Here is a 24485-nt window from a genome sequence, read left to right on the forward strand (position 1 = left end):
CAACGGGGTAGCCCTTGATTGCCAGAACAGGGTCTGGCCAGGGGTGCAACCGGCTGTGAACTATGTCAAGTCGTGCTATGTGAACCGCCAAGTGGTGGGCCCTGGGTTGGGTACACTTGCACCCGCAAGTGCCTAAGCCAAGACACATAGTGCGCCCTGCCAAAACGTGTTTCCCAGTTGGACGTTGCAGGAATCCCATCAAAATGCAAGCAAAGTCGTTTGATTTGTGATTTTTTTGTTACACCCAAATGAGGTGCAATTTTTCCATCCTTCCCCCCACGAATAACAAAAGAAGTGATGCAAAGCAATACAGGTAACGATTTAGACTTGCTTTTTAGTTGTAACTTATTTTTATTTTTTAAATATATTTTAGAAATGCATCTCTGTCCCCCAAAAATATAGGCCACGACCTGATTTGTTTTCAGAGAGTGATTACCCTCGCTCTGAGGACAGTGTACTCAGTGGCAGATTAAACATCAAAACTCTTTCAATATTTGGTTTTTAAATTATTTACCCAGATTTAATAGCTTAACAATGGAAGAGATAATCGTCGTATTCCAAGAAAATGGAGATTTTCTTAACTCCCCGACAACAGAGATGGATTTCTAAAGTTATTGCCGGATGTGTTGTGTCCGACATTTGATAATTTTTTGTTTCTTTTTTATTTTACTTTAGGAAAAATACATCAAGGCCCGCATGAAGGTCAACGACAAAGTCAACAACTTGGGCAACAATGTCACCTTCGAACGTGTCAAGATGAAGTTGTACGTCAACTCCGATGTCCACTTCTCCAAGGCCTACTTGAAGTATTTGACCAAGAAATACTTGAAGAAGAACAGTTTGCGTGATTGGATCCGTGTTGTCGCCAATGACAAGGACTCCTATGAACTCCGTTACTTCAGAATCAACTCCAACGATGATGAAGATGAAGACGCCGAGTAAGAAGTCAGTTATCTTTTTTTACAAATAATGATAAAGTGTGAAGAGAACTTTTTGATAAAGTTTTATTAATAAAAAAACAACAACAACAAATGTTAACTTTTGTTTTTAAAAGTAAAATTTGGTACTTTATTTTATTTGGAAAATTCGGGATGGAAGAGGTTTGGGGTTGGTTTATTTTAGGGGAGAACTAAAGGGTGCCAAAGAAATGATGCCCACAAGTCTTGATTTGAATCGTACAGACTTAGGTTGGGTTGGTGGTTATGGATTGTTGGAACACATCAAGTTTAGGGCCCCCTTCGTGGATCGAGTCCTTGGGGCCCTGGTTACAATGGTATACTTGTCGCCAGGGCCTTCAAAGTTCCGTTGGCACTCTGGTATTTTCTCGTGATTTTCAAAAATTTCTATCAATTTAAAGCGTTTGAAGCCTTGATTAAATAAGTCCATAGTTTCATAGATATGAGTCTCCGAAATCCCGCAGGAACCTTCTTCAATTAGGAAAAACAATATGGGCGTTTGTGGGTAGCCGGCTTTCGGTCGTAGATTTAAGACTTTCTCCTATGGACAGATGGTAACTACGGCTACGCGACCGAATCTCCTTTTAATTAGAAAAGTGTCGGCCGGCGATTGGAGACTTTCTCATATGGACAGGTGACAGCTCCGGCTACGCGATCGCATCTCTTTTTAATTTGAATAGTGTTTTTGTAATCAGGATCGACGAGGGTGTTCTAAACTAGACTTAAGCCCGAATAAAATTCGATGATCTAAAATAGCCCCTTTCAAAGTTCCCCAACCTATTTTAGTTTTATACCCTCAGCCTTATGGCTAATGAGCGTTACTTCATTTTGATACGGCAAAAATGTGCCATATCGAAATATTGGTTATAGACCCATGTTTCGGCTTAAGTATAGTTTAGGGCCTTTTGAAACTTATATCACATATAGGCATTGGGGTCCTGATTACAGCGGTATACCTTTTTTTTTGGAAATCGGTAATTCGGCAATATCGGTATTATATTAAAGCATTTGAAGTCCTGATTACAAAAACACTATTCATATTAGAAGGAGATTCGATCGTGTAGCCGGAGTTGCCGCCTGCCACCATAGGAGAAAGTCTTAAATCCCTGGCCGAAGGTCGGCTACCCTCAAACAAGGACCCCAACGGAACTTTGGCGGCCCATATCTCCGGAAATAGCGATTTCCACAAGAAAAAAGTATACAATGTGGTAAAAAATTTTAAACGATTCCGCAAGGGGGGCCCTAGACTTGTTCCCTATTTTATTTTTATAACCTCAGTCTTATGGCTAATGAGGGTATATACATTTGGCTCATCGAAATATTGGTTTTAGACCCCATGTTTCTATGGACCAAATCCGTTTCAGAAAATTTGGAGTCCATTTAGGTTAGTTTTGGGGGTGTGCAGTCACTTATGTGGCTGCAGCACTCTGAGACCGTTAGATCCGTTGTGATCATCAACGAGATGGAAAGAGATAAGGACAGATCTATAGGGGAGAGAAGATTGGGGAAATAAAGAGAGATGAGAAGCTTACAGAAAGATATTAGAAGGTAAGATTGGAATAATGTCTATGGCTATAGAGATCAGACAGAAGATATATTACGTGTCAAGGTTGCACTTTCCCAACCACTTTCTAATCGTGCTGTAGATTAGATCAGGTTCGGTTGTTGAGAAGAAGCTAAGACTCGGTAGAAGATGAGCACCAACCAGTCTGTGCCGCCTGTAAGCAATTGTCTCCCTCATCAAGACCCCATTTACTAGTAAAGACCCTGATATTGCAGTGACCAGTATAGATTCCTGTCATTACTCTTATTTCAGCTTTGCTCATTTTCAACAGTGAGTGCGTTCTTTTGGTAGACAGAGTCGGCCGAATGGATCTTGACACGTTGCACCTAGATTCGTTGTGCCAAAGTTCATAGGCTCTTTCGCCGAAGAACGCCTCAATGTTCCGGTAAAGCTGACATATGGGTGCTTTGATTGAGACATCAATTGCTAGATCTGTGGATTGAGATCCTCGTCTAGCTAGTTCGTCCGCTATTTCATTACCCAAGATGTCACAATGTCCTGGTACCCAACACAACCGATAGCTGTAAGCTGCTGCTCTACACTTGAGGACGGCCTCAGATTTGATGGCTTTTAGAGCCTGCGGCACACCTCAATGTGCTGTAATTACACAAACGTAGAGTATTTGGGGTGAAACATTTTATATGAAATCGAACCAAAGCGATTTGAATAAAACTTAACACAATTCATTTTAGCTTTTAGAAAAAAATTGACGTAGGCTAACCCTTCCCCCATACATTTAAAATCCATTTTTTATATGACATTTTATTCATCGTTGTATTACAACATTTATTTATAAAAAAGACTATATAATTTATAAAAAGACATAATAATAATTTATAATACAAGATAATTGAAAAAATTAAAAATTTTATATTCGATTCATATTCAGGAATAGATACATAGTGCTTAACCAGAACTTCTTAGTTACTTGAGTTTAAGTATTGAATGTCACAGCCAAGAAAACAATTTTTGCCTAGGGCACTGATATATATTTTTTTAATATTATAAAATAAATGCCTATGATTTTTTTTAATAAAATGGATACAATTTTTTAAAGACAAAAATGTATTTTATAAATTATGCAATTTTTCAGATTATCAGAAACAAAAACGTTAGTAAAAATTCAGATTTTTTTTAGCAGAATTTCATTCCAAACAACCTATAACTTTTTTGGTCGTTAACTTACCGAATATTTTCGTTGATCAAGAAATTTATAAGCAAATGAAAATTTGAAGTTAAGACCAAATTCCTCAGTATATAAATGAGAATGTGCGTGTTATTGTAATTAGTGTTATTTATTGAGGGAACGACACCGAAACGATTTCAGAGATCGAAGTTGATACGAAGTTAGTATGGCGAGGATATTGCTTTTGGAAAAAAGTCAGAAATTAGCGAAATGTTTAGAGCTCGCTTGGCAGATTCGTCAGCGTATTTATTTCCTGCAATACCAATGTGGGATGGAATCCACAATACAACATCAAATGCTCTAAGCAAAACTAAATCAAAAGATCCCTTAGCGTCTTACCCCGGAGACCTGAAGCATATGTCATAGCCGATATGACAGCGACAAGCGGAGTTCGTAAATTGTTTCAATGATGCAATTTGATACTTGTTTTACGACTGAAAAAGATGTTGACATTCCATTAAAAGATCCATCAGTATACAAGACGAGATCTAATTAATTTTTTCCTATTACCTTTAGACGTCCACCCGTAAAGTGTTATGCCGTGTGATAGAACACCATTTACAAGGGAATTGTAGATGTTGGTTGCAGTGTCTTTCTTTTTAGAACATATATGTCTGAGCACATTTTTTATTTTGTCCGAATACTATAAATTTTTTGTCTACAAACATGTAAAATTTCCATTTTGTCGGGTGGAATGAACGCTCCCGAATATCTGGCCCAATCCTGGATAGTCTTATTAAGGTTTTTTTAGTTGAACTTCAGATGGCTCGGAAGAAACAGTTTAGAAAATTATTCCATGTTAAGTAGGATGACGCGTTAGAATGTTTATAATCACACAAAGTAAAATAGGTTGTAATACAAACAAAATTATTATGTAATTCTATTGATTGTTTAATATATGTTAGTATATTATAATGTAATGATATTTGATCTGTCCCACAATCAGCTACACTTACTGGATGACCTTTGTATATAGACCTTGGTAGTCTCATTTGAGAAATTAATAATGGCGCAACTATTCTTAATTTGTAACTCCAAATATCAATTTCAAATAAAGTTTTGTGTGTATTGCAAAAATATGTCCTGCATGAGAATACTTTGTATAATTTTACCATGGACCTTTTTAGAAGCACACAAAAACTTGGCAAAATTTGCCACATTTTGAATACGGAAACAGATCAAAATTGGTTAGTTTGTTAGATGATAATAATAATATGATAATAATTTGTCCCACAGCCGGCAATAATCTTATATTTCTATGTAGAAATTAGTAGAAAAGCAGCCAAAAAATCTGACAATTACGGAACAAATCAAATGTGTTAGTTTGTTAGTTGATAATAATGATATATTTTTTGTAATTATTGTTCTGTTTCTCCTTCTGCAAGACTTTACTAATTTTACTATATTTTTGTTCGCAACTATACACGTCTCTTGTTAAACCTATGGGATCCTCAATATGAAATATGCTTAAGGGGCGGAACACATAAGAGCATTTCCTGTTAAGTTGGCTTCTTCCATAGTAAAAGAATAAAAATGCGAAAGGCGTCCCAATTCAGGTTTGACTCTGATATTCCTTTATAAATTGACATTTCAAATAAAGCCAACTTAACATGACTGGCCTGAATCCTCGTATCCAATAAGAAACATACGGTAAACGACCGTCGATGACTCTAGACTCTCTGGTTGTGTTTAGACTCTATGTGTTTACCGCTTAACTTTTTGCACTAAGATTCCTAATTTCATCTATTCGAATAAATGTTCCCTAGCAGATATTATCAACTATTATTATATGTAGGTTTTCATTTCACAAATTATTCTATGTCAGATCCACTCAGTAAAATGTGTATTAATCTGTGCACCCTAATGTAGATTTTTGCATTTTTAAATGAGTAGTGCAAATTAATAATAAACTGGCCGGTTGAAGTAGATTCTATAGCTGGTTTTCTATTCACCTCTCATATGATGCGGATTATGTTGTGTACGCGATCCCAACGAAAGAGAAGGTCGCCGGCCCATCGGTTGGCATGGTTGGGAATGTGAGGCGTATCGTAGTAAAAATTTGTACTTTCTTGCAGGTTGTGGAACAGACATCTTGTTAGTATTAAGTTTTCCATACGTTGTTGTGGTTTTCTTATCCATTCTCCATCTGAAAACAAAAATAATTGTAATTATTTCAATATGCACAATATAGAGGACAACGTACCTCATTATTTAATACTTTTTCACCTTAAAAGAATCGTTGTCGTTATTAACATAATTGGGTTGTGGTTGTTTTGGCAAAACGTCCCTTTTGTATGCTGGATGACCATTTTTACGCCAAGAGGAATAGATGCCATTTTCGATATTTTGCGGATTATTTAGTAGTGGTTGTTGTAATTTTGGCGAAAATTCACCATTTTTGCTCCAATAGGAATGGATGCCGTTTTCGACATTTTCCTGATTATGTAGCTGTGGTTGTTGTTGTTCTTGTTGAAATAGCCTTTTATATTCCGGATTATCAGATAAAATGGCATTATTTCGCCAAAAGTATTTCGAGTCATTGGCCATTGTGGCATCGAAGGTTTTTCTGAATAAACAATTACAAAGATCAGTGGAATTAGAGCGACCAAAAAAAACACCTTTCAGCCTATGATCGATTATGGTTCGGTATACCGCACATTTTCGAATCGAATTTGTTTGTGAATTTTTAAAAAGATTTCTTTTAAATAAAAAAAAGCCGCGATTTTTACATACGTAAATAGGGTGTCGATTTAAATAAATATATATATATATATATATATAAATATTTTAATTTAAAAAGGGTATTTTTATAAAAATATATTTGTAATAAAAAAGGCTCGATTTAAAAAAAAATTATAATACAAAAGGCAAGGATTAAGAAAATAAATAATATTTTTAAATAAAAAAGGTTGATGTTTTAAAAAAAGAGTGGAATTTAAAAAATATATATTTTTTAAAATATAAATATATTTTTTAATATATGTTTTAATGACTCGAAAAAAAATATTTTTAAAAAATGCATGGCATGCAGTTTCAATGACTCGAAAAGAATATTTAATATAAACGAATATTTAGAATAATTAAAAATATTTTTAAAAATCCTCGGCGTTTACTATGATTCGAAAAAAATATTTTTGGAAGGTATAAAAAGACGATCTATGTGTTTACTGGTTTATATTTTTCGAATTTAAGTGCTAGTGTAGTTTAGGACTTTCAAGGGGGAAACCACATAAGAGAACTTTCAGGCTTGGCATGTTAAGTTGGCTTCTTTTATTGTAAAAGAATAAAGGAGAATGGCGCCCAAATTCACGCTTGACTCTGATATTCCTTTATAAATTGACAATTCATACGAAGCCATATTAAAAGGGCAGGCCTGGATTCTCGTGTGTGTTTCCCCCTTAATTAAATGAAAGTATATATTATTGTGGTGTCTGACGCCTATAATTGACCATAAGACTGCTGAGGATGGTATCATGATCCATAGAAAATTACAAATATATATGGTTATTAATGTTTTATATGTAGATGATGTGAATGGGTGTGTGTGTGATTCAATATATTAGTAGATGCGTTGATTTTCATTTTGGTATGGTTACACAGGCGGAAATTTGTACAGAAAAAAAAAACAGAAAATTTTTTTTGAGACACAGGAGACAATTAAATGAAGCAAAAGTGTTAGAATTCCACAAAAATTGTTATCGTAGTAAAAAGATTGTACATTCTTATAGTATCTGGAAAGAACCAACTATCTGCAACATTGTTGCTGTTATTTTAGACATATTTTGTGAGAAATTTTAATAACGCTGGCAAAGCGTAGCCAGCACTGAAGTGCAATCGAATTTCGATTGTCGATAACAAGTGTAACTCTATTCCGGAACCTGCAAGAATCTACTAATTTAAAAATTTCTGAAAGATTTTTTTTTCTCGAAACCCGTTCTTTTAGCACAGATGGGTGTTGTCTCTATGATCACGAAATTATATGACTTTCATGGAAGAAGTTCACACTTTCCGAGATATGGGAGTCTGAATTTTCCATATACATGTGCTCATAACTTTTCCATTTATGGGCCGTTGAAAAAAAAGACGTGAATTTCAAAGAATGGGGAATTGTAAAACTCTTGCTTGGCGCGTATTTCCGGGTGGCGGATGGGAAGGGGGTTTCTACGATGTGCAGGGTGGATCTGACCTAGGTCAAACAAGGCCGGATCTTTTCTCTGCACTTCGTGAAAACCTTAAGGATCTTCGGATCTCCCGTGGACTAAAATGGATGATGGTAGTGCCCTTAAAATAATCAACTAAGCTGGGAAAAAAGAATAGGAGAAATAAAGTTACGGTGCATGGGAGGTTCATTTCATAAGGTGATAATACGTACTCGTTTTTAGAGGACAATCACACATTTTCAACTGCATTAAATTAAAAAAAGTGAAAAGTGGCTGACTATTACTTGTAGCCTATGGGTTGTAAAATATCCTTTAAAAACATATGGTCTGTTCCCGTATTACAAGAATCATAAAGATTTTACTATTTTCTTCGATATCATAAATGAAAATTCGTTATCGTAGTAAAAATTGGTAGGAATACACCAATAGTAGACATAGGGGTACTTCTTTACAATGTTCCTTATGTAAATATCGCAAGATTATTCGCTTCGAACAAAAAATTTGGCCCGTTCGTGCTTAACGACTTTTTAACACATTTTACATATAAGTAAATCTAAATGTACGTTTATACACATACTAATATTTTTGTCAAAAATATTATTTTTGTCATCTATCATCTATTATCCAAATATGGTCGCCTAACATATTACCTACAAGCATATAAATTTTGTAACTTCAGACGGTGAGCCCCTAAACTCAACTTGCGCTCTAAAATCTATCTCTTACAGAAAATTGCTGAAAAAATGGTAAAACATTGTAAAGAAAAAAATCGAAAATTTTTACTTGAAAATTCTAGTACGTTCTGGAACAGAATACAAAAGTGTAAAAAAATAATACCATATGGTCTGTTCCAGTAGTTTTTTAATAGTAAATCTAGTGAAAGGGAAAATTTCAAAATCTCTCTCAGACTACAAAATAATACGAAAAGTTTTGGAACGAAAAACTAGTAAAAATGTCAAATTTAGTAAATATGTCAATACTTCAAAATCAACACAACAGCCATTTCTAGTTACCATCTTTACTCCAACAAATTTTTCAAATAAAACGTTTACAAAGAGAACGCCATTTTGTTTTGTGGTCTCTTAAATTTGGTTCAATGTTTTACCAGTTTTGTGGGTTCAGGAACGGATTTCGAGTTAAAAGTTACAAAACTTATAAATTTAATAGATTGTTTTAGGATATGGAACGGAACTATTGGAATGGTTTCTTTATGATATCGAAAAAAATCGATAAAACATCGTTTATCAGCTGTTGTTCATGGCTACTGACCAGATATCTTCATGTGGCAACTTTATTAACAAAAACCAAAAGTCATAAAATGTGCAATAGGTACGATTTTTATTTAATTATTCAGTAAAAAAGAATATCAGTAATACAATTCAAAATATAAGGAACCAAATCTCAAGTCGTAGGGTAAAGGGGGAAACACATACGAGGATTCAGACCTGCCCTGTTAAGTTGGCTTCGTATGAATTATCAATTTATAAAGGAATATCAGAGACAAACTAGAATTTGGACGCCGTTCTCCTTTATTCTTTTACAATAAAAGAAGCCAACTTAACATGCCAAGCCTGAAAGTACTCTTATATGTTTTCCCCTTAAACTGTACAGGTCGAACGATGTTTGGTATACAATTTTGGCGAATTCCTAGTGGATTTAGCAAAAATTAAGAACATACGCAATATCGTGTGGAATTTTATTTTCAATTTTGACAATTTATGCAGAAACTCTACGGTCATGTAGGAAGGTAAACATTTTTTTTTAGTTTTCTACAAATATTTAAAAAAATGTCAGCAAATCATTTACCTGATCTGATCCTGAAATGTCTGCTCTAAGCCAGTGTAAACCATTACTCACTCCACTGATTGACTCACTTATGATAGGTGTTCAGGCAGCAATGAATGGTTTATGAAATGAACAACAAACTGTTAGTATAAATTTCTTACCCAGGATCTATTTTATCAATTTTGCTGGTTACATTATCTTGTGGAAGATAATTACCAAAGTCGTCATATGTCACCTTATTGACATCATTTTCCTCTTGAAGAAATTTTTCACATAAAATTTTAGACTTTATACATCTTCCAGTAATTTTAAGGATACATTTACAGTTTTTTCGCACACCTATGTATCCGTCTGCCTCATACGGTGTAAAGGTCGCAAATGCGACTATAAAAATAAGAAATTTAAGAAACATGTTTGATCTAAAAGGAAAAAAGAAGAGAAGGTTTCCCTTGATTATTATTTTTTGTACAGGCTCTGGATGCAAATGCTAAGAGCGTTTTACTCCGTTTATTATGTGAGATAGAACAGCACAAGCCACAGGTAAGGTTTCGTTGTAGGGGGTAAGTACCCCATCAGCAAATATTTCTTTTTTAGATTCCCGAAAGCGTTTTCAGAATTTGATGTTCACATTAACTTCTTATCATCCAGCAACTGCCGTAACGGTGCGTTAAAGTTGAAGCATTCGATATGAATCTTGGATAATAGGTATTAATGCCAAGAAATCTCCGCAACTAACGTTTTGTGGTATTGGCAAATTAATTACGGCTTCGTCTTAAATTGGTTGATTGGCGTGTAAAACCTCCAATCATTTGATTAATTTCTCCTCGTATTGTTTTATAGTGTCACCGTGTATAAAATAATGTCGTCGAAATATGGAATGACACCATTTAGCCCTTGATCTAAAATAGTAAACATAAAAATAAGTATATTCATTCGATATACACTTCGATGCATCGAAATTGTACATCTCTGTTCTCTTCATGCACTCTACACACAAACGCACATTTCCATCTGGTTTAGGAATAACGGTCAACGGGTACCACCAGTTGCTGGTATTTACTTCTGAAATTATGGCATCTTGCTTTTCAGCTATCCAATTCACGTTCCATCTTTTCTCGAAGTGCAAAAGGAACATGCCTCTCAGGCACAAACATTGGTTTTGCAACTTTAGACAGCACATATCAACAGACCAACTTTTTTTCATAAAAATGTCTCAATAATTTTTCACGATTTCGTTGATGGGGTATGTTCCATGAGTGTCACTTTCTTGAGAATCACAAAGTTGATTGCACTACTTGACTGCGTTCGTTTGTTTTCCATCAGACATGTTAGAGTCTAAACGCAACCATAGAGTTGATACGGTCGATCATTCCGAGCTGATTTCCGATATCACAAATTCCACCCTTCCGTGTGATATCAAACGTTGGCTTGCCAACTACCTTAATGGGCGGCAGGCCTTTGTTGAGTTCCGTGGCCAAAAATCCAAATATCGCAAGATCAAAATGGGAGTACCGCAGGGCGGTGTCCTTTCTCCCATTTTGTTCAACATGTATCTTGCGAAACTCCCCATTCCTCCACCAGATGTTTCAGTGGTGTCGTACGCCGATGACTGTACGATTATTTCGTCCGGCGTTAACATTGACGACGTAAGTGCAAGAATTTCCAGCTATCTAGCCACCATCACCAACTTCTTCCGGGAGCGCAATCTAAAATTATCCACTGCAAAGTCTACCGTGTCACTTTTCACTTCCTGGACGCGAGAAGTCAATCTAGAACTTGACATTTCCGTTGAAGGTAGGCGCATCCCCACCGTCCATAATCCGAAAATCCTTGGGGTGGTCTTCGATAGCCTCCTTCATTTCTCCTCGCATTCCAATTACATCAACCAGAAGGTGAAAGCTAGGAATAAAGTTCTGAAAGCTTTGGCTGGCACCTCCTGGGGCAAGGATAAAGAAACGCTGGTAACGACTTATAAGGCTATAGGTCGTTCCATCCTGAATTATGCTGCCCCAGTCTGGACTTCTTTCCTTAGCGACACACAATGGAGATCATTGCAAACTTCCCAAAATAATGCACTCCGAATTGCAACCGGGTGTGTCCAGATGACGAGCGTCGATCACCTCCATGAGGAGACCAGGATGCTGTCAGCCAAGCAACATAATGTGTTGTTGACTAGACAGTTCCTGCTGGCATGCTATCTGCCGTGTCATCCTAACCATCACACTGTGATGGCAGATCCACCTCCGCGACACATCCGCCAGGACTTCAGGCGCTATCGTGATGGCATCCAAGACGTCATTCCATCGGACGTCAACAGATTGTCGATAGCGAATGCGATGAAATCCGTGCATCAACTGGCGGTCTCCGATGCCATAAATGGCTACAGATGCAATAAAGTCCTACAACAACATCCTCCTGCAATTTCGGAAAGTGAGAGGCTTCTTCCTAGGCAAACCCGTTCAATTCTGGCACAACTAAGGTCCGGATACAGCAATGTACTCAACTCGCATCGAGAGCGCATTGTCCCCGGAACCCTAAACAAGTGTCCCTCCTGCCAGCAAAGCCCTCACGACACACACCATTTATTCAATTGTCCGTCCGAGCCTACGAGTCTATTGTCCATAGACTTATGGCTAAAGCCATTAGAGGTGGCACAATTTCTCCGGCTAATATATTTTCCTTAATATATTTTCCTTTTCCTTCTTCCGTTTTCTTCTATCACATTTTTCAGGAAAGAACTTTCGTCAGCAGCCAACCTGTTACAACAACATCAAGTAAAGTTTACTTGTGAAATTATGAATTTGTGTAAAAAGATATTGTCAATCTGTTTTGGCAAAATATTTTTGACATCAAAATACAACACCCGATGTTTGTTGTAGAAAATCGGGGATGCGGCCGCATTCTTTACACTGATATTTTTGATATTTTTAAATCAATTAAACATAATTTTTTCTAAAATACTCACGTCATGTTTGAAGAAAGAAATTAAAACAGTTTTTGTAAAGCTGTGCTAAAACAACCACACGTACTTCTCTCAAATTAGATTTTCCTTTTTTGCCGATGAGCTACGAAATTACAAGTAAAATTTATTGAGTCTCTTCTTCTTTTCGATAACATAGTTTCATGTACAGATAATGATTAGACTAGTTAGAACTATAGACGTCTTATTCTAACACATTGAAGGAGATATGCAACATTGCAAACGATAATATACGTATGATAAATGTTGAAACATGCTGTAAGTCCTGATTTATATTAGGCGAGTTTACTTGCGGCAATTTTTATCGTTCTCTTTTGAACTTGCTCCATGCGTCTATACAGGGCAATTCGGTTTCCAAAAAATTTTTTCATTTGTTGTTTTTTCACATTTAAATATATATAAAATGTCAACAAATGCGAAATACACAAAACGAATTGCCAGAAAATTGTCAGTACGAGCAATTTTTTTTCATTTCTATACCCCTTGTCCCTCTCCTACAAACAAAGACTTGCCGCAAGTAAACTCGCCTAATCTAAATCAAGACTAAGAAAGAGAAAAGGCTTGCTCCCGGCCTATACATTAGCGGAGAGCAATTGACGTCTGCCACAGAGAACAACAACAAGTGGCTTATTTTGATACTTATGCGACACTTGCTAATTATGAGTACAAGTATGTTTTGCCACTTGAACAACAAATTCACTGATTCATCGACTCTCGGGTATGTTTTGTCGAGTCGTTTGCGCATTCGGTTACATTTCTCGGCAAATATTTGACGAAAAGTGTCAAATATTTCTTTGCCATAATCTGACCACAAAATATTTTCAATGGCAAACACAAAAACAGCTGATTTTGGGGTAACAAAATTATTTGACAGTAAACAAAATTTTGCGTAAAGTTTCCACAATGTGAACGCCGACTAGGAAATATTTGCCTTATTTTTGGGCAAACATTTGCCCTTACAATATTTTTGTACGGGCAAACACATGGTACAATTATAAAAGGTAACAGAAAGTCCCAGCTGATTTGATTCCAACGTAATACTAGTGTCAATATGAATTTGAAAAATTATGTTTTTAAAAATCACCCAACAGGAAAATTGGGAACGCATACAATTCGAAATTGTTCTTTATTAAATGTCCTCCCGTATTCATTTTACTCAATCTGCCTGTTGGGAAAGTTTGAGGAAGCAAATCGTTCTTCATTGAATAACTCGCAATTCACTGCATTTTCATATGTGTTGCACATATATATGACAATGGCTCGATTATAGGAAAGATGTGGAAGCGATAGAAATATAAATTTGAAAGATTTTCATTCATGTTTTTCAAATTATATTTTGAGGATTCGAAAATATTTTATTTTCAAAATAAATATAATTTATTTTTTGTTTACATTTTGCTGTCAAATGACGTTGACACTAGTATAACTTATGGTGTTTCTACACGATATGTATTTTACATATGTACTGTCACTTTTTTACATATGGAAATCGAACTCGTCATGTGAAACATACGGAAATTTCAATGTGTCAAAACGATATGCAATTACATATGTATTTTTTCTGAAATACAAATTATTATTTCGTTTGTAGGTGTTTAATAAAAAAATGATGTTGATTTAAGAAAAAATAAGTGTTTTTTTGTTTATAGGTTATGTCATATGTAAAATACATATGCCGATTTGAACACAAAAATAAATGTTTTGTGTACACTGCTAATTTTGACACACATACGGAATTACATATGGATGAAATAAGTGACAGCACATATGTAAAATACATATCTTGTAAAAACACCATTACAAAAACAAATTTCCATGTGGTTGTTGTATCGTTTGTTGTACAACAACACTTGCTGTTACCTTCTATTATTATACCATGGGGCAAACAATGGAAACTAAGAGCTGATGAATTCATTGTGTTGGCATTTATATTGTTGGAATTTCATCATTTCGTTTGTAAACAAAACATTTTTGACACTTTATCTAATTAAATATGGCATTTTTTATGAGTGGAAAACATAATTTCAAGTCCTAGGTACGCTTTCAAACCGAATAAGCTTAATATTGGCATTTCGAATTCAACATAGGTCAACATTTATCTGCGGTATAATGGCAAAGACCGATTTTCGATCTGTTGTAGGTTTTAAACATATTTTCAAGCGATGTGGCCGTGGTTTGCATTTGGAATTTCTATTAAGTAAAAACTTTTATTTTGTATTTCGGGTTCTCAGATGGTAAATCATCTCGTGACATACATTCTAATCTCAACATATGGTCTACACAAACATGATGTTTTGACATATTATCCACATAAATGTCCCGTATAATCCGAATTTTATTACCAAATGGGATCTAATTTGGTGGTGATTATTAATATGTTATGCACGGCTGAACTTAATCGCAAATTTTTTCATCCATTAAGAAAAACTCTTTAAAATGCAATCACTTTTGACGTTTTTTTTTTCTTTCTTTTGTATTTTGATTCGCAAATTTGGCAAAGAAAAATTTGCTAATGGAAAAAACAAGAGAAAATTTCAAAAGAGAAAACAAAAAAATTGCCAAATAAAAATCTGCGGCCTAATCAACCACAGTGAATGTCACCATCAAATCTCAGCTGCATCAAAACAGTTCAAGTTCAGCAGGCTTTCAGTTCTTTCATGTCTCTTTCTATACAAAACAAATATTGTGGCTATTATGCATCACACTTATTCGTAAACAATGGGGTTTACGGTCATTTCGTTTCGGGCTCTTATTTTATTAGTTATTCATTACTGTCTCCTCCTATTGGTTTTTAATTTTGGTTAATTTTAGGGACAACACGGTCATCAAATACTCGCCCATTCCAATTGGATATTTTTTTCCAAAAGAATGTAGACATTTTTAAGGCAAAGTAGGTAAGTTTTTTCATTTCTTCCATGCCTCTTTCTATACAAAACAAATGTTGTGGCTAGTATGCATTACACTCATTCGTAAACAATGGGTCATTTCGTTTCGGGCTCTTATTTTATTAGTTATTCTCTACTGTCTCCTCCTATTGGTAGCGGGTGGAACGCTTTTTATTTTGGCTGATTTACACGACCATAATAAACTCGCCAATTCCAATTGGATATGTTCTCTTTTCAAAAGAATGTTGAAATTTTTAAGACAAAGTAGAACATTTTTAAATGCCAAGGTAAGGTGATTAGTATTCCAAACTTCTGCATTGTTTCCTAATTCTGAATGGTCCCCATTAGGAACCCTGTTGTATTGTGCTGGGTAATGAATCGTGTGATCTCGATTCTGCTGTATCTGCTGTCTCCTTGGCATATTTCTATCAACAAAGTAAAGTGATACCAACAAATTGTGAAACCAATACTAAATTCCTGCCCATTTTAAACATACCCCGAAGGGATTATCCGCTGAAAACCGAAGTCCATTATCTCTTCAAACAATATGCCATTAGCGAAGATTTACTTACCTTTAGAGATGAATTGAGTGAAGAATTTTTACAGAACAATAAATTGGTCTTGGTTGATCATCATGTAAGTGCCTTGTGGAAAAATGCAGTAGCTATTTACGATCATCGTCCCAGAGATGTTATGGCAAAGGTGGCGGATGATTGTAATGTGAATTTACATGTTGTGGGCTCTTGTGCCACACTGATTAGTGAATTGTTTATACAAAACAAGTTCCTTGGAGAGGACGAGCAAATTGCATTGGAACTGTTACGTAGTACAATTGTTTTGGACACGGTAAATTTCTCTGCAGAAGCAGCAAGGGCAACACCAAAAGATATTGAAATATGTTCAATTTTAGAAGATTATCTTAAAGCAATGGACAATTCGTTGATAGCACGAAATGAATTATTTAATGATTTAGTCAGGGCCCGGTCAGATGTCAGTGCCCTGACACCAGCTCAGCTATTGAGAAAAGATCTTAAGCTACTTGCAAATGATAAGGCGGGGAAATTTAAAATTGCCTTGCCAGGATTTCCATTGCCGGTACAGAAATTTATTGAAAAACCAAATGCTGCCGAAGATCTCCAACAATTTGCCAAAGAAAATGCATGCGGTATTATTTTGTTAATGGGTATGTTTGTCGATGCCACAGATAACAGTGTACATCGTGATTTGGGTCTAATAAATATCAATGGAAACCGCCAACTTTACTCGCTCATAAAAGAGACACTTGAAACATCCAAGGAACCTAATTTAGCATTGCATTTGCATCAGGATTGTACATTTATGCAGGGTGTATTTTATCGTCAGGATAATATTAAAGCAACACGAAAACATATTCTACCCATTGTTAAGAATATTTTGGATAATTTTGAAAATTGAAAAAACAAAATAAAATAATATAACAAAATTCTATGTCGAAAAATTGTTTTATAAAAACACTCTGGACAATTGCAGCTCCTGTGTGAATTTTCTACTAATAATCGAGTAGATACCCAGAATTCCAAAACAGGATATCTTAAAAAAATGATGTTAATACTGTTCATTGGCCTTGGAGGCTTTAGTATTGTCTGGTGAAAATAATAAATAAATAAAAACAACGGCTTCTCAGAACATGAAACCAAAATGTTTTGTTATTTCAAAATTTATATTTATTATTTTGTTAAATAATAAAATACATTTCTGTTGATAGTTTTTTTTTTTTAATTCTTGTTTAAAAAGTATCAACTTCATTTTTTTCATTTATATAGTACAATATATATAATTTTACATTAAAATAAAAATCAATATGTATATTAAATAATAGAAACTCCATTATAAAATATATACTCAGGAAACCCCCATTTCTCGCCGTCTTATAATTGCGGTTCCCCTGCAACATCTTCACTTTCGCCCATATCATCATCGGCACATTCCAGCGTTAAATCTTCTAACATTTCAGCCAATGTAATACGCGGTACATTATCCTTAAAGCCCAACGTATCGCCACCATCCACAGGGATTTGTTTTTTGGCATCACGATAAATATTCACCTGTTTACGATAATCCGGATCCTCTTCCAAATCTTCCAAGAATTCATGATAATCCGGTTTACTACGTTCATCGGTGGCCTCTTCAGCCAAATGGCGTAACTTCCACAAACGTTGATTGCTACGTGTATTACGATCTGTGTAGCATTTCTTAACCAACACCACATCGGGAATTTGCTCCGCATTCAGTTTATCATATTCCGTATCGTTGATATTTGCCTCACCCAAATTATAACCCATAACCGAATCACCAACTTTCAGTAAATGACCCAAATGACTACGTGTGTGTATGGGATTGTCGTTAATACCCAGTTCGGAGGCCCTTACAACCCATATATCACACAAAACATGCCGGAAAGACAACTGGCCCTGACCGGGATAATATTTACGATCCTTGTCCATGATGATTTCCACATCCATTACAATATATTCCACAAGTTGTTTGGGGTTACAAATCGCCTCAAAGGGAGAACGGAAATAAGCCTGGCCAGATACTTCAGCAATTTGTGCAGTCATTGGATCAATCAAATGTATGCCACTGGTGACTTTATTGATCAAACAAATCGGTGATAGATTACCTAATTGATGGCGCAACTTCTTCGGCAGGCAAACAGCACTGTCTTTGGACAGCGGCACAATTTCCACCGACCATGTATATTTATAATTGAAACTATTACTGTGTATATCGTGAGAGATGAGACGCTTGGACGATGTCACCTTTACCGGTACCATTGTCTGCAAGAAGTCGACCATTTTACGGGCATGGTTTTCACTTGCATAGTAGAAATCCAAACCTCCATGCATAGGTTTTATACCCAAGGTATTCTCATGGGCCTTGTGTTTCAAAATCAATTGTTCCAAATAGAAGAATGTCTTCTTGTTCTCAGCTCTTTGGCGTACCTGCACCATACAACGCCAAAAATCTTTAGCTTCCGTACGATGACAATCATCGCACATTTGATTTTGTACCGTGAATTCGACAATGAACACTTGTTGTAGAACTGTTCCTCCGGATACTTCACCATGTACGGTTAATTTTACCTTGATACGTTTCGAATGCGCCTCGGTCCAAACAAAACCAGCATCAACAAGTTTAACCTCCTTCAGGCCCTTGAGTTTTTTCAAACACAATGCCAATAGCTCACGTGATTCCAAGGCAGCTTGTATCCATTCTCCCGGTGGTTGCAAATATCGCTCACAGTTGCGACAGAAATGCAGAACAGCCTGCTTGGGTATGCCTTCCGTGATGTCAACATGATTTCGAAGGCAAGTGACACACATATTTGATGGATTTGGTTGTATAGGAACACCACATTCACAACATAACACCATTGAGGTGGGTGTATTGTTGGCTGTGGGGCCAGTGGCATTAGCACCAGCAGAAAAATCGACGTATTCCATAATTTACACTCGCGTTATACTTATTTTTCTAATTTTATCAACGAAATTCACAATATAAAACGATGTGTTCGGCCACAATGAAAACAACAAACACGTGTAAAATGTATAGGGATAAGTAAATCGATTTTCGACTTTTTTTATGCCGTTACTACAATAACCTAAAAACGGGGTGTTGCTTGTATGTGGACGGAAATTGTTTGGCATAATTAATTGGCTTCAATATTCAATAAAAACAGGTAATTCAAAAAAAAATTAAAAAAGATTGTTATAAATACATATAAACGTGTGCTTAAAAATTGAAATTTTATAAAATAAATGAAATGAAAAACAACAACAAATGTGTTTAGGGTACATTAACACCAATGTCTATATAATAGGTTATCCAGTAAGAGCAGCTGATATCTACATATTTAGTCGAACCTTGTTGTTTTGATTCGAATTTCAATTAAAACCCGTAGGTTCAGTGTTGTGCTTTTTGGTACATGATTTTTGGTACATGATTAACACCAAACATGTTTCACGAAAATTATTTAATGTACAAACGAAATTATGAATTAAATGTCAATTAAATTACAGTTTTGAAAACACTATCGGTGTAAATGCACACTAATAGCCGTTAAGATTACTAAATCCACTCGGTTTCAAATGTCAATCCCATAACGTTCACATCACCTTAACCCTTTGTGGCCCAATGTTGCCCACTAGCAACAAAATGTTTTAGAGCTTATATTTAATATGCTGCTAGTAGATATATACTCTTTGAATTTCGTAAGCAAAGACCTGATTCATGGTACAATTATAAAAGGTAACAGCAAAACCCAGCTGATTTGATTTCAATGTAATACTAGTGTCAATATGAATATGACAAATCACCCTACAGGAAAATTGAGAAAGCATAGATTCCGAAATTGTTCTCTATTAAAAGTACATCCGTATTCAATTTACTCAATTTGCCTGCTGGGAAAGTTTGAGGAAGCAAATCTTTCTTCATGGAATAACTCGCAATTCCCAGCATTTTCATATGTGTTACACATATAAGTGGCAATGGCTCAATTATAGGAAACATGTGGAAGCGATAGAAATATAAATTTAATAGGTTTTCATTCATGTTTTTCAAATTTTATTGTGAGGATTCAAAAATATTTCATTTTCAAAATATATATAATTTGTTGATAATTTGTTTGTTTGTTTACATTTTTCTGTCAAAAGACACTGAAACTAGTAAAACTTACAACAACAAATTCTGTTACCTCCTATTATTATACCATGGGTCTCAACGCTCTCTTATATATATTTTTTAACAATTAATGCATGAACATATCGATTCTGTCTTTTCTAAACACAGTGTTAGCTTAACGCCGTTTGGTTTTGTCATTTTGTCAGCTGTTTTCTTTTGTTATGATTTTTGTTTTTGTTAACAGCTGTTGTGCATGCCGTCTTTCGTCGTGTTGTTGTTGGATCTGTGGAGCTGCGGCGTATGGTTTCCCCGGTTGGACTTCAAAAAGAGAGAACGAAATAGAATTCATAAATAAAATATTCGTAAAATAATTACAACAACATGTTTTTACGACCCATTACAAATCTACGAATACTGCAGAGGATGTCTCCTTTAATGCAGCATAACTGGGCAAGCACAATGGCTGTTAAAAGTTATGCAACCATTGGGAAGAGGCAGTCCTCCTTTGCACGAACAAATGAGATCCGGTATTCACAATATTCTACAACCACGGCGAGTTCCAATCAGAAACCCAATGTTGCCGTGGCCACAGAAGAAAATCTCTCCCGACATTCGATGGCAAGTGTTATGGGTAGATTGGATTCATTTTATCAATGGAATGGTTTTATTGGCGCCGAACAACTGCAACCGGTTTTGGAACAAATGAAAGCTCGCGGTGGACAATTGAGCCATGAACAGGGTTTGTTTTTGTTGAATATTTGTGGCTGTGAAATGCCTTCGATTACACCGGCCGAAAGAATGGCCAAATTCCAAGAGGTGTGGCAGTATTTGCAGGAGGCCGATATGATTACCCGAGACCACTATCACATTATGTTAAATGTCTTGCAATACAATCAACATCCGCTGAACGATTATAAGACGCTGGTGCAGGAATATGAAAAATTAGGGGGTTCGACAAAAGAAATCTATTCCGATCTGCTGGCCATTGCTGGTGCAACGGGAAACGTTAAACAAACCACCGAATTATTGGCTGAAATGCGTACGCTACAGTTACCCTTGTCGGAACGTGATTTTAATTCCCTGTTATTGGCTAATGCTCGGGCCAAAGATATGAAAGGTTTTGAGACGGTCAAGGATAGTATGCATGCTGCAGGTTTATCATTGAGTTTGAATACCCAATCGACATTGTTTGTGGCCTTTATGGAGAATGGTGATAGGGATAAGGCCTTAGCCATATTGCAAGATTATCGAGGACAATTTGAACCCGATCAGGTGTTGAGCATGTTGCGTAGTATACACCAATCAGCAATAGGGTCGGAAGATTTGGTTAAACAATTGGTGAAGGAGTTAAGGCCGGAATATGTGAAATGTGTTGAGGTGCCGTTGGCTTTGCGTCGCGTTTGTGTGGAGTTTTTGCATAACAAGTGAGTGTTTAAAATTAACATGGTTTTCCAAAATATCTTAAGTTGTTTTTTATTTCAGCAAACTGGATTATGTCATGGCCATCATTGATGCCTTACCCAATCCCAAATTCCAGGAGAACCAAAGCATTGACACCTATGGTGTATTTCTATTGCATGCCCTATTCCGTGCCAATTGTGAGGTGGAGAAGATCATTGAAATTGCCACACGCCTAGAGGAGTCGGAGAAAAATTCCCGTGCCTTATATATTGCTGCTGAAATTGCCCTTCGACGTTCCCCGCCCATGGTATTGCCTATATTCGAAGAGCTGCAAAAAAAGGGCCAAACTATTAAGACCCACTTTTTTTGGCCCCTGATGATGTATAATTTTAGGCGCCACAATGAGTCGGGTATTTTGAGAACTTTGAAAATTATGCAAAATTTCAAAGTGGAGTGTGATCACGACACAATTTGCCAGTATGTGCTTCCAAGATTGTCCATAACCCTGACAAATCCACAAATGGCCCTCAAACAATTGGAAGAGGCTGGCATTAAGACATCATTGGTAATGACACCCATTGTATCGCATATGTTGACCCAAAGTAAATGGTTTGATGTTGTGCCGCTGGTCGAGGCCTATCCAACCAAATTGCAAGTATCCGATCTCATAACACCGCTGGTAAGTGTGGCGGTGCATGTACGGGCCACCAAACGTTATCATCACTTTGCCAAGCTGATAAATGCATTGGCAAATAAAAATATGGAAAGGCAACAGGATGTAGTGGGACGATTTCTAATTGAATTGCTTAGCAGTCAGGCACGAGTGCGTTCCGATCTCAATTGTGTGCAACGTCTGCTCAACGAACTGAATAAATGTAATGTGAAAATATCAGCCACTGCTGTAGCCACAATAACATCGTTATTGAATCAAACAACCAACCTGGAAGGGAATAGCAATAGTATGCAGAATATTACACAGTCGTTAAAGGATATGACTAAACGCTCCTTAAGTCTGCATAATTCCTCATCGGGCGATGAAGATCCCATGACTTCGTCATTTATAAAACATCCAAGAGATATGAATTTGGATGAGCTAGAATGTCATTTGGTTGAATTGGAGGCGAAGCAGATGAATACACGCGGTGTGCTGCGGCGTTTGCTGCAGTTGTGTGTGCGGGAAAATCGTTTGGAGCGGGCTCTGGAAATTAAACAGAAATGTGATAAGCTACAGGTTCAAACAAGTCCCGGCATGTTGGCCAGTATATTTGATATGTATACGAAATTGAAGGATTTACCAAATGCCCAGAAATATTTGAAGACCATCAGAGAAACTTATCCGGGTAGGACGATGTCTCTCCCATTTAAATTTTAATATCTTTATTTTAATAAATATTCTTTTATTTTAGGTTTCCAAATTGATGAACACAAATTTGTTGACTATGCCGCATTGTTGGTTTCCTGTGGCCAATTGGATGCGGCCAAAGACCTGCTGGAAGATCGCTCTCTAAAGCATCGCATTGTGGGCGGTGATTATATATTGAAAAACGTTTGGAATTTCCTGACAAATGTTGCTCAATATGCTGCGACACAAAGCGATTTATCACCCGACCGTAACTTGACCCGAGAAACCTATGCATTTTTACAAAAATTGGGCTATTGTCGTACCCATAATGCCATATTGGGTCCAATTGTTCGTGAACGTTTACTGCGCAATGATTTGCCGGGTGCCCTAAGGGAATTTAAACAATTGGCCACACAATATAAACACACACCGTTACAATTTGAATTACTCTCCCTGATTGTTCGACTCTGCAACAGCAGTGAAGAGGAAAGGCAAAAATTCAATTGTACCACCGAACAAGCTCAACAATATCTAAGCGAAATAACCGAAATAATAACAAAAATCCATGGCAATGTTAATATGAACAGTGGTCTGCTATTGGCATTTGCCGAATCCGGTTCCGACAATCAATTGCGTCGTCTGTTGTTAACACCCGAATTCCGGGTAAATGAAGATTTACTGCTGCGAAATTGTGAACATTTGGGTAAGGAGGGTGCTGTCAAGACATTGCTACGTTTGGCCCGCGGTGCCCGTGGCCTGAATCGTGTCATTGATGAACAAAATATCTATAATATGTTATTGAATAATTTCACCAAAGCAAATGATTATCAGGCCGCATTAAACCTCTACGAACGTTTGGAGGCCGATGATGAAATGAAAATATCACAAGATTTCCTTAGGAATCTTGTTAATCTGCTTAAGGCGAATAATGTTGAAATACCCAGTAATGTGGCTCTAAGAGCGAGAATTGTATAAAAGAGAGAGAGGATGGCTTTCTCTTTTTATTATTTGTTGTATTAGTTTCTTTTTAGGTTAGAAATTTATTTTACTATATTTTTGTTAGTAAAACTAAACAGAATAAAATTGAAAGAAAAAATAAAATATATGAAATAAGATTTCGTTTTTTTAAGGCATGGGAACTAAAGGACCATAACATTAGTCCTTTAAAAATATTTCTATAACCCAATCACGAAGCAAAAAAATTACTGATGAATTTCGAATATTTCCCATTTAAAAAATTCGCAAGTAAAATCAATTCTCAAAGATTTCCCTAAAATTTCCAATTTGGTGGAAAAAACGTGCCGAAACTTTCCAAAATACTACCCGTAAAAGTAGTTGATAATTTTTGGTATGGATTTATATGATGGCTACCCTAAAAAGTGGACAATACTCATAATTTTTGATATGACGATTTTTAAACACATGAGAACCCAAAATACTGAATTACAGACAATTCGCTTGGAAAACAAGCTCAAACTCCCCAAAATAACGATTTTTGGAGGTTATGTTATATGGCGGGCACACTAAAAGTTTGACCAACGTTTATATTGTTTGGTAGGGAGTTATG

General features: G+C 36.1%; 4 protein-coding genes across 4 annotated transcripts; 3 read left to right on the forward strand and 1 right to left on the reverse strand.

The window, feature by feature from the left end:
- Positions 1-675: 675 nt before the first annotated feature.
- Positions 676-960, forward strand: LOC133326495 (large ribosomal subunit protein eL22-like; the record flags this gene model as incomplete). The annotated part of the gene is made up of 1 exon (XM_061535121.1): positions 676-960. A coding segment is annotated over one exon (267 nt), but the record flags the coding sequence as incomplete, so codon positions are not given.
- Positions 961-15758: 14798 nt separating this feature from the next.
- LOC133326410 (exopolyphosphatase PRUNE1-like) lies at positions 15759-16950 on the forward strand. Its single transcript, XM_061535066.1, has 2 exons — positions 15759-15803; positions 15865-16950. Exons 1-2 carry the CDS (start codon positions 15759-15761, stop codon positions 16948-16950), a joined length of 1131 nt encoding a protein of 376 aa, XP_061391050.1.
- Positions 16951-17418: 468 nt separating this feature from the next.
- Positions 17419-18998, reverse strand: LOC133326483 (60S ribosomal export protein NMD3). The gene has a single exon (XM_061535111.1). It carries the CDS (start codon positions 18996-18998, stop codon positions 17424-17426), a length of 1575 nt encoding a protein of 524 aa, XP_061391095.1. The 3' UTR covers positions 17419-17423.
- Positions 18999-20788: 1790 nt separating this feature from the next.
- Positions 20789-23895, forward strand: LOC133326459 (leucine-rich PPR motif-containing protein, mitochondrial). Its single transcript, XM_061535095.1, has 3 exons — positions 20789-21599; positions 21658-22916; positions 22983-23895. The coding sequence occupies exons 1-3, from the start codon at positions 20791-20793 to the stop codon at positions 23891-23893; spliced, it is 2979 nt and encodes a 992-aa protein (XP_061391079.1). The 5' UTR covers positions 20789-20790; the 3' UTR covers positions 23894-23895.
- Positions 23896-24485: the final 590 nt, after the last annotated feature.

Source organism: Musca vetustissima, unplaced genomic scaffold (genome assembly GCF_032173495.1).
Source record: "Musca vetustissima isolate MV318-11 ecotype Yass unplaced genomic scaffold, APGP_CSIRO_Mvet_v1 utg8610, whole genome shotgun sequence".
Lineage (NCBI taxonomy): Eukaryota > Metazoa > Arthropoda > Insecta > Diptera > Muscidae > Musca > Musca vetustissima.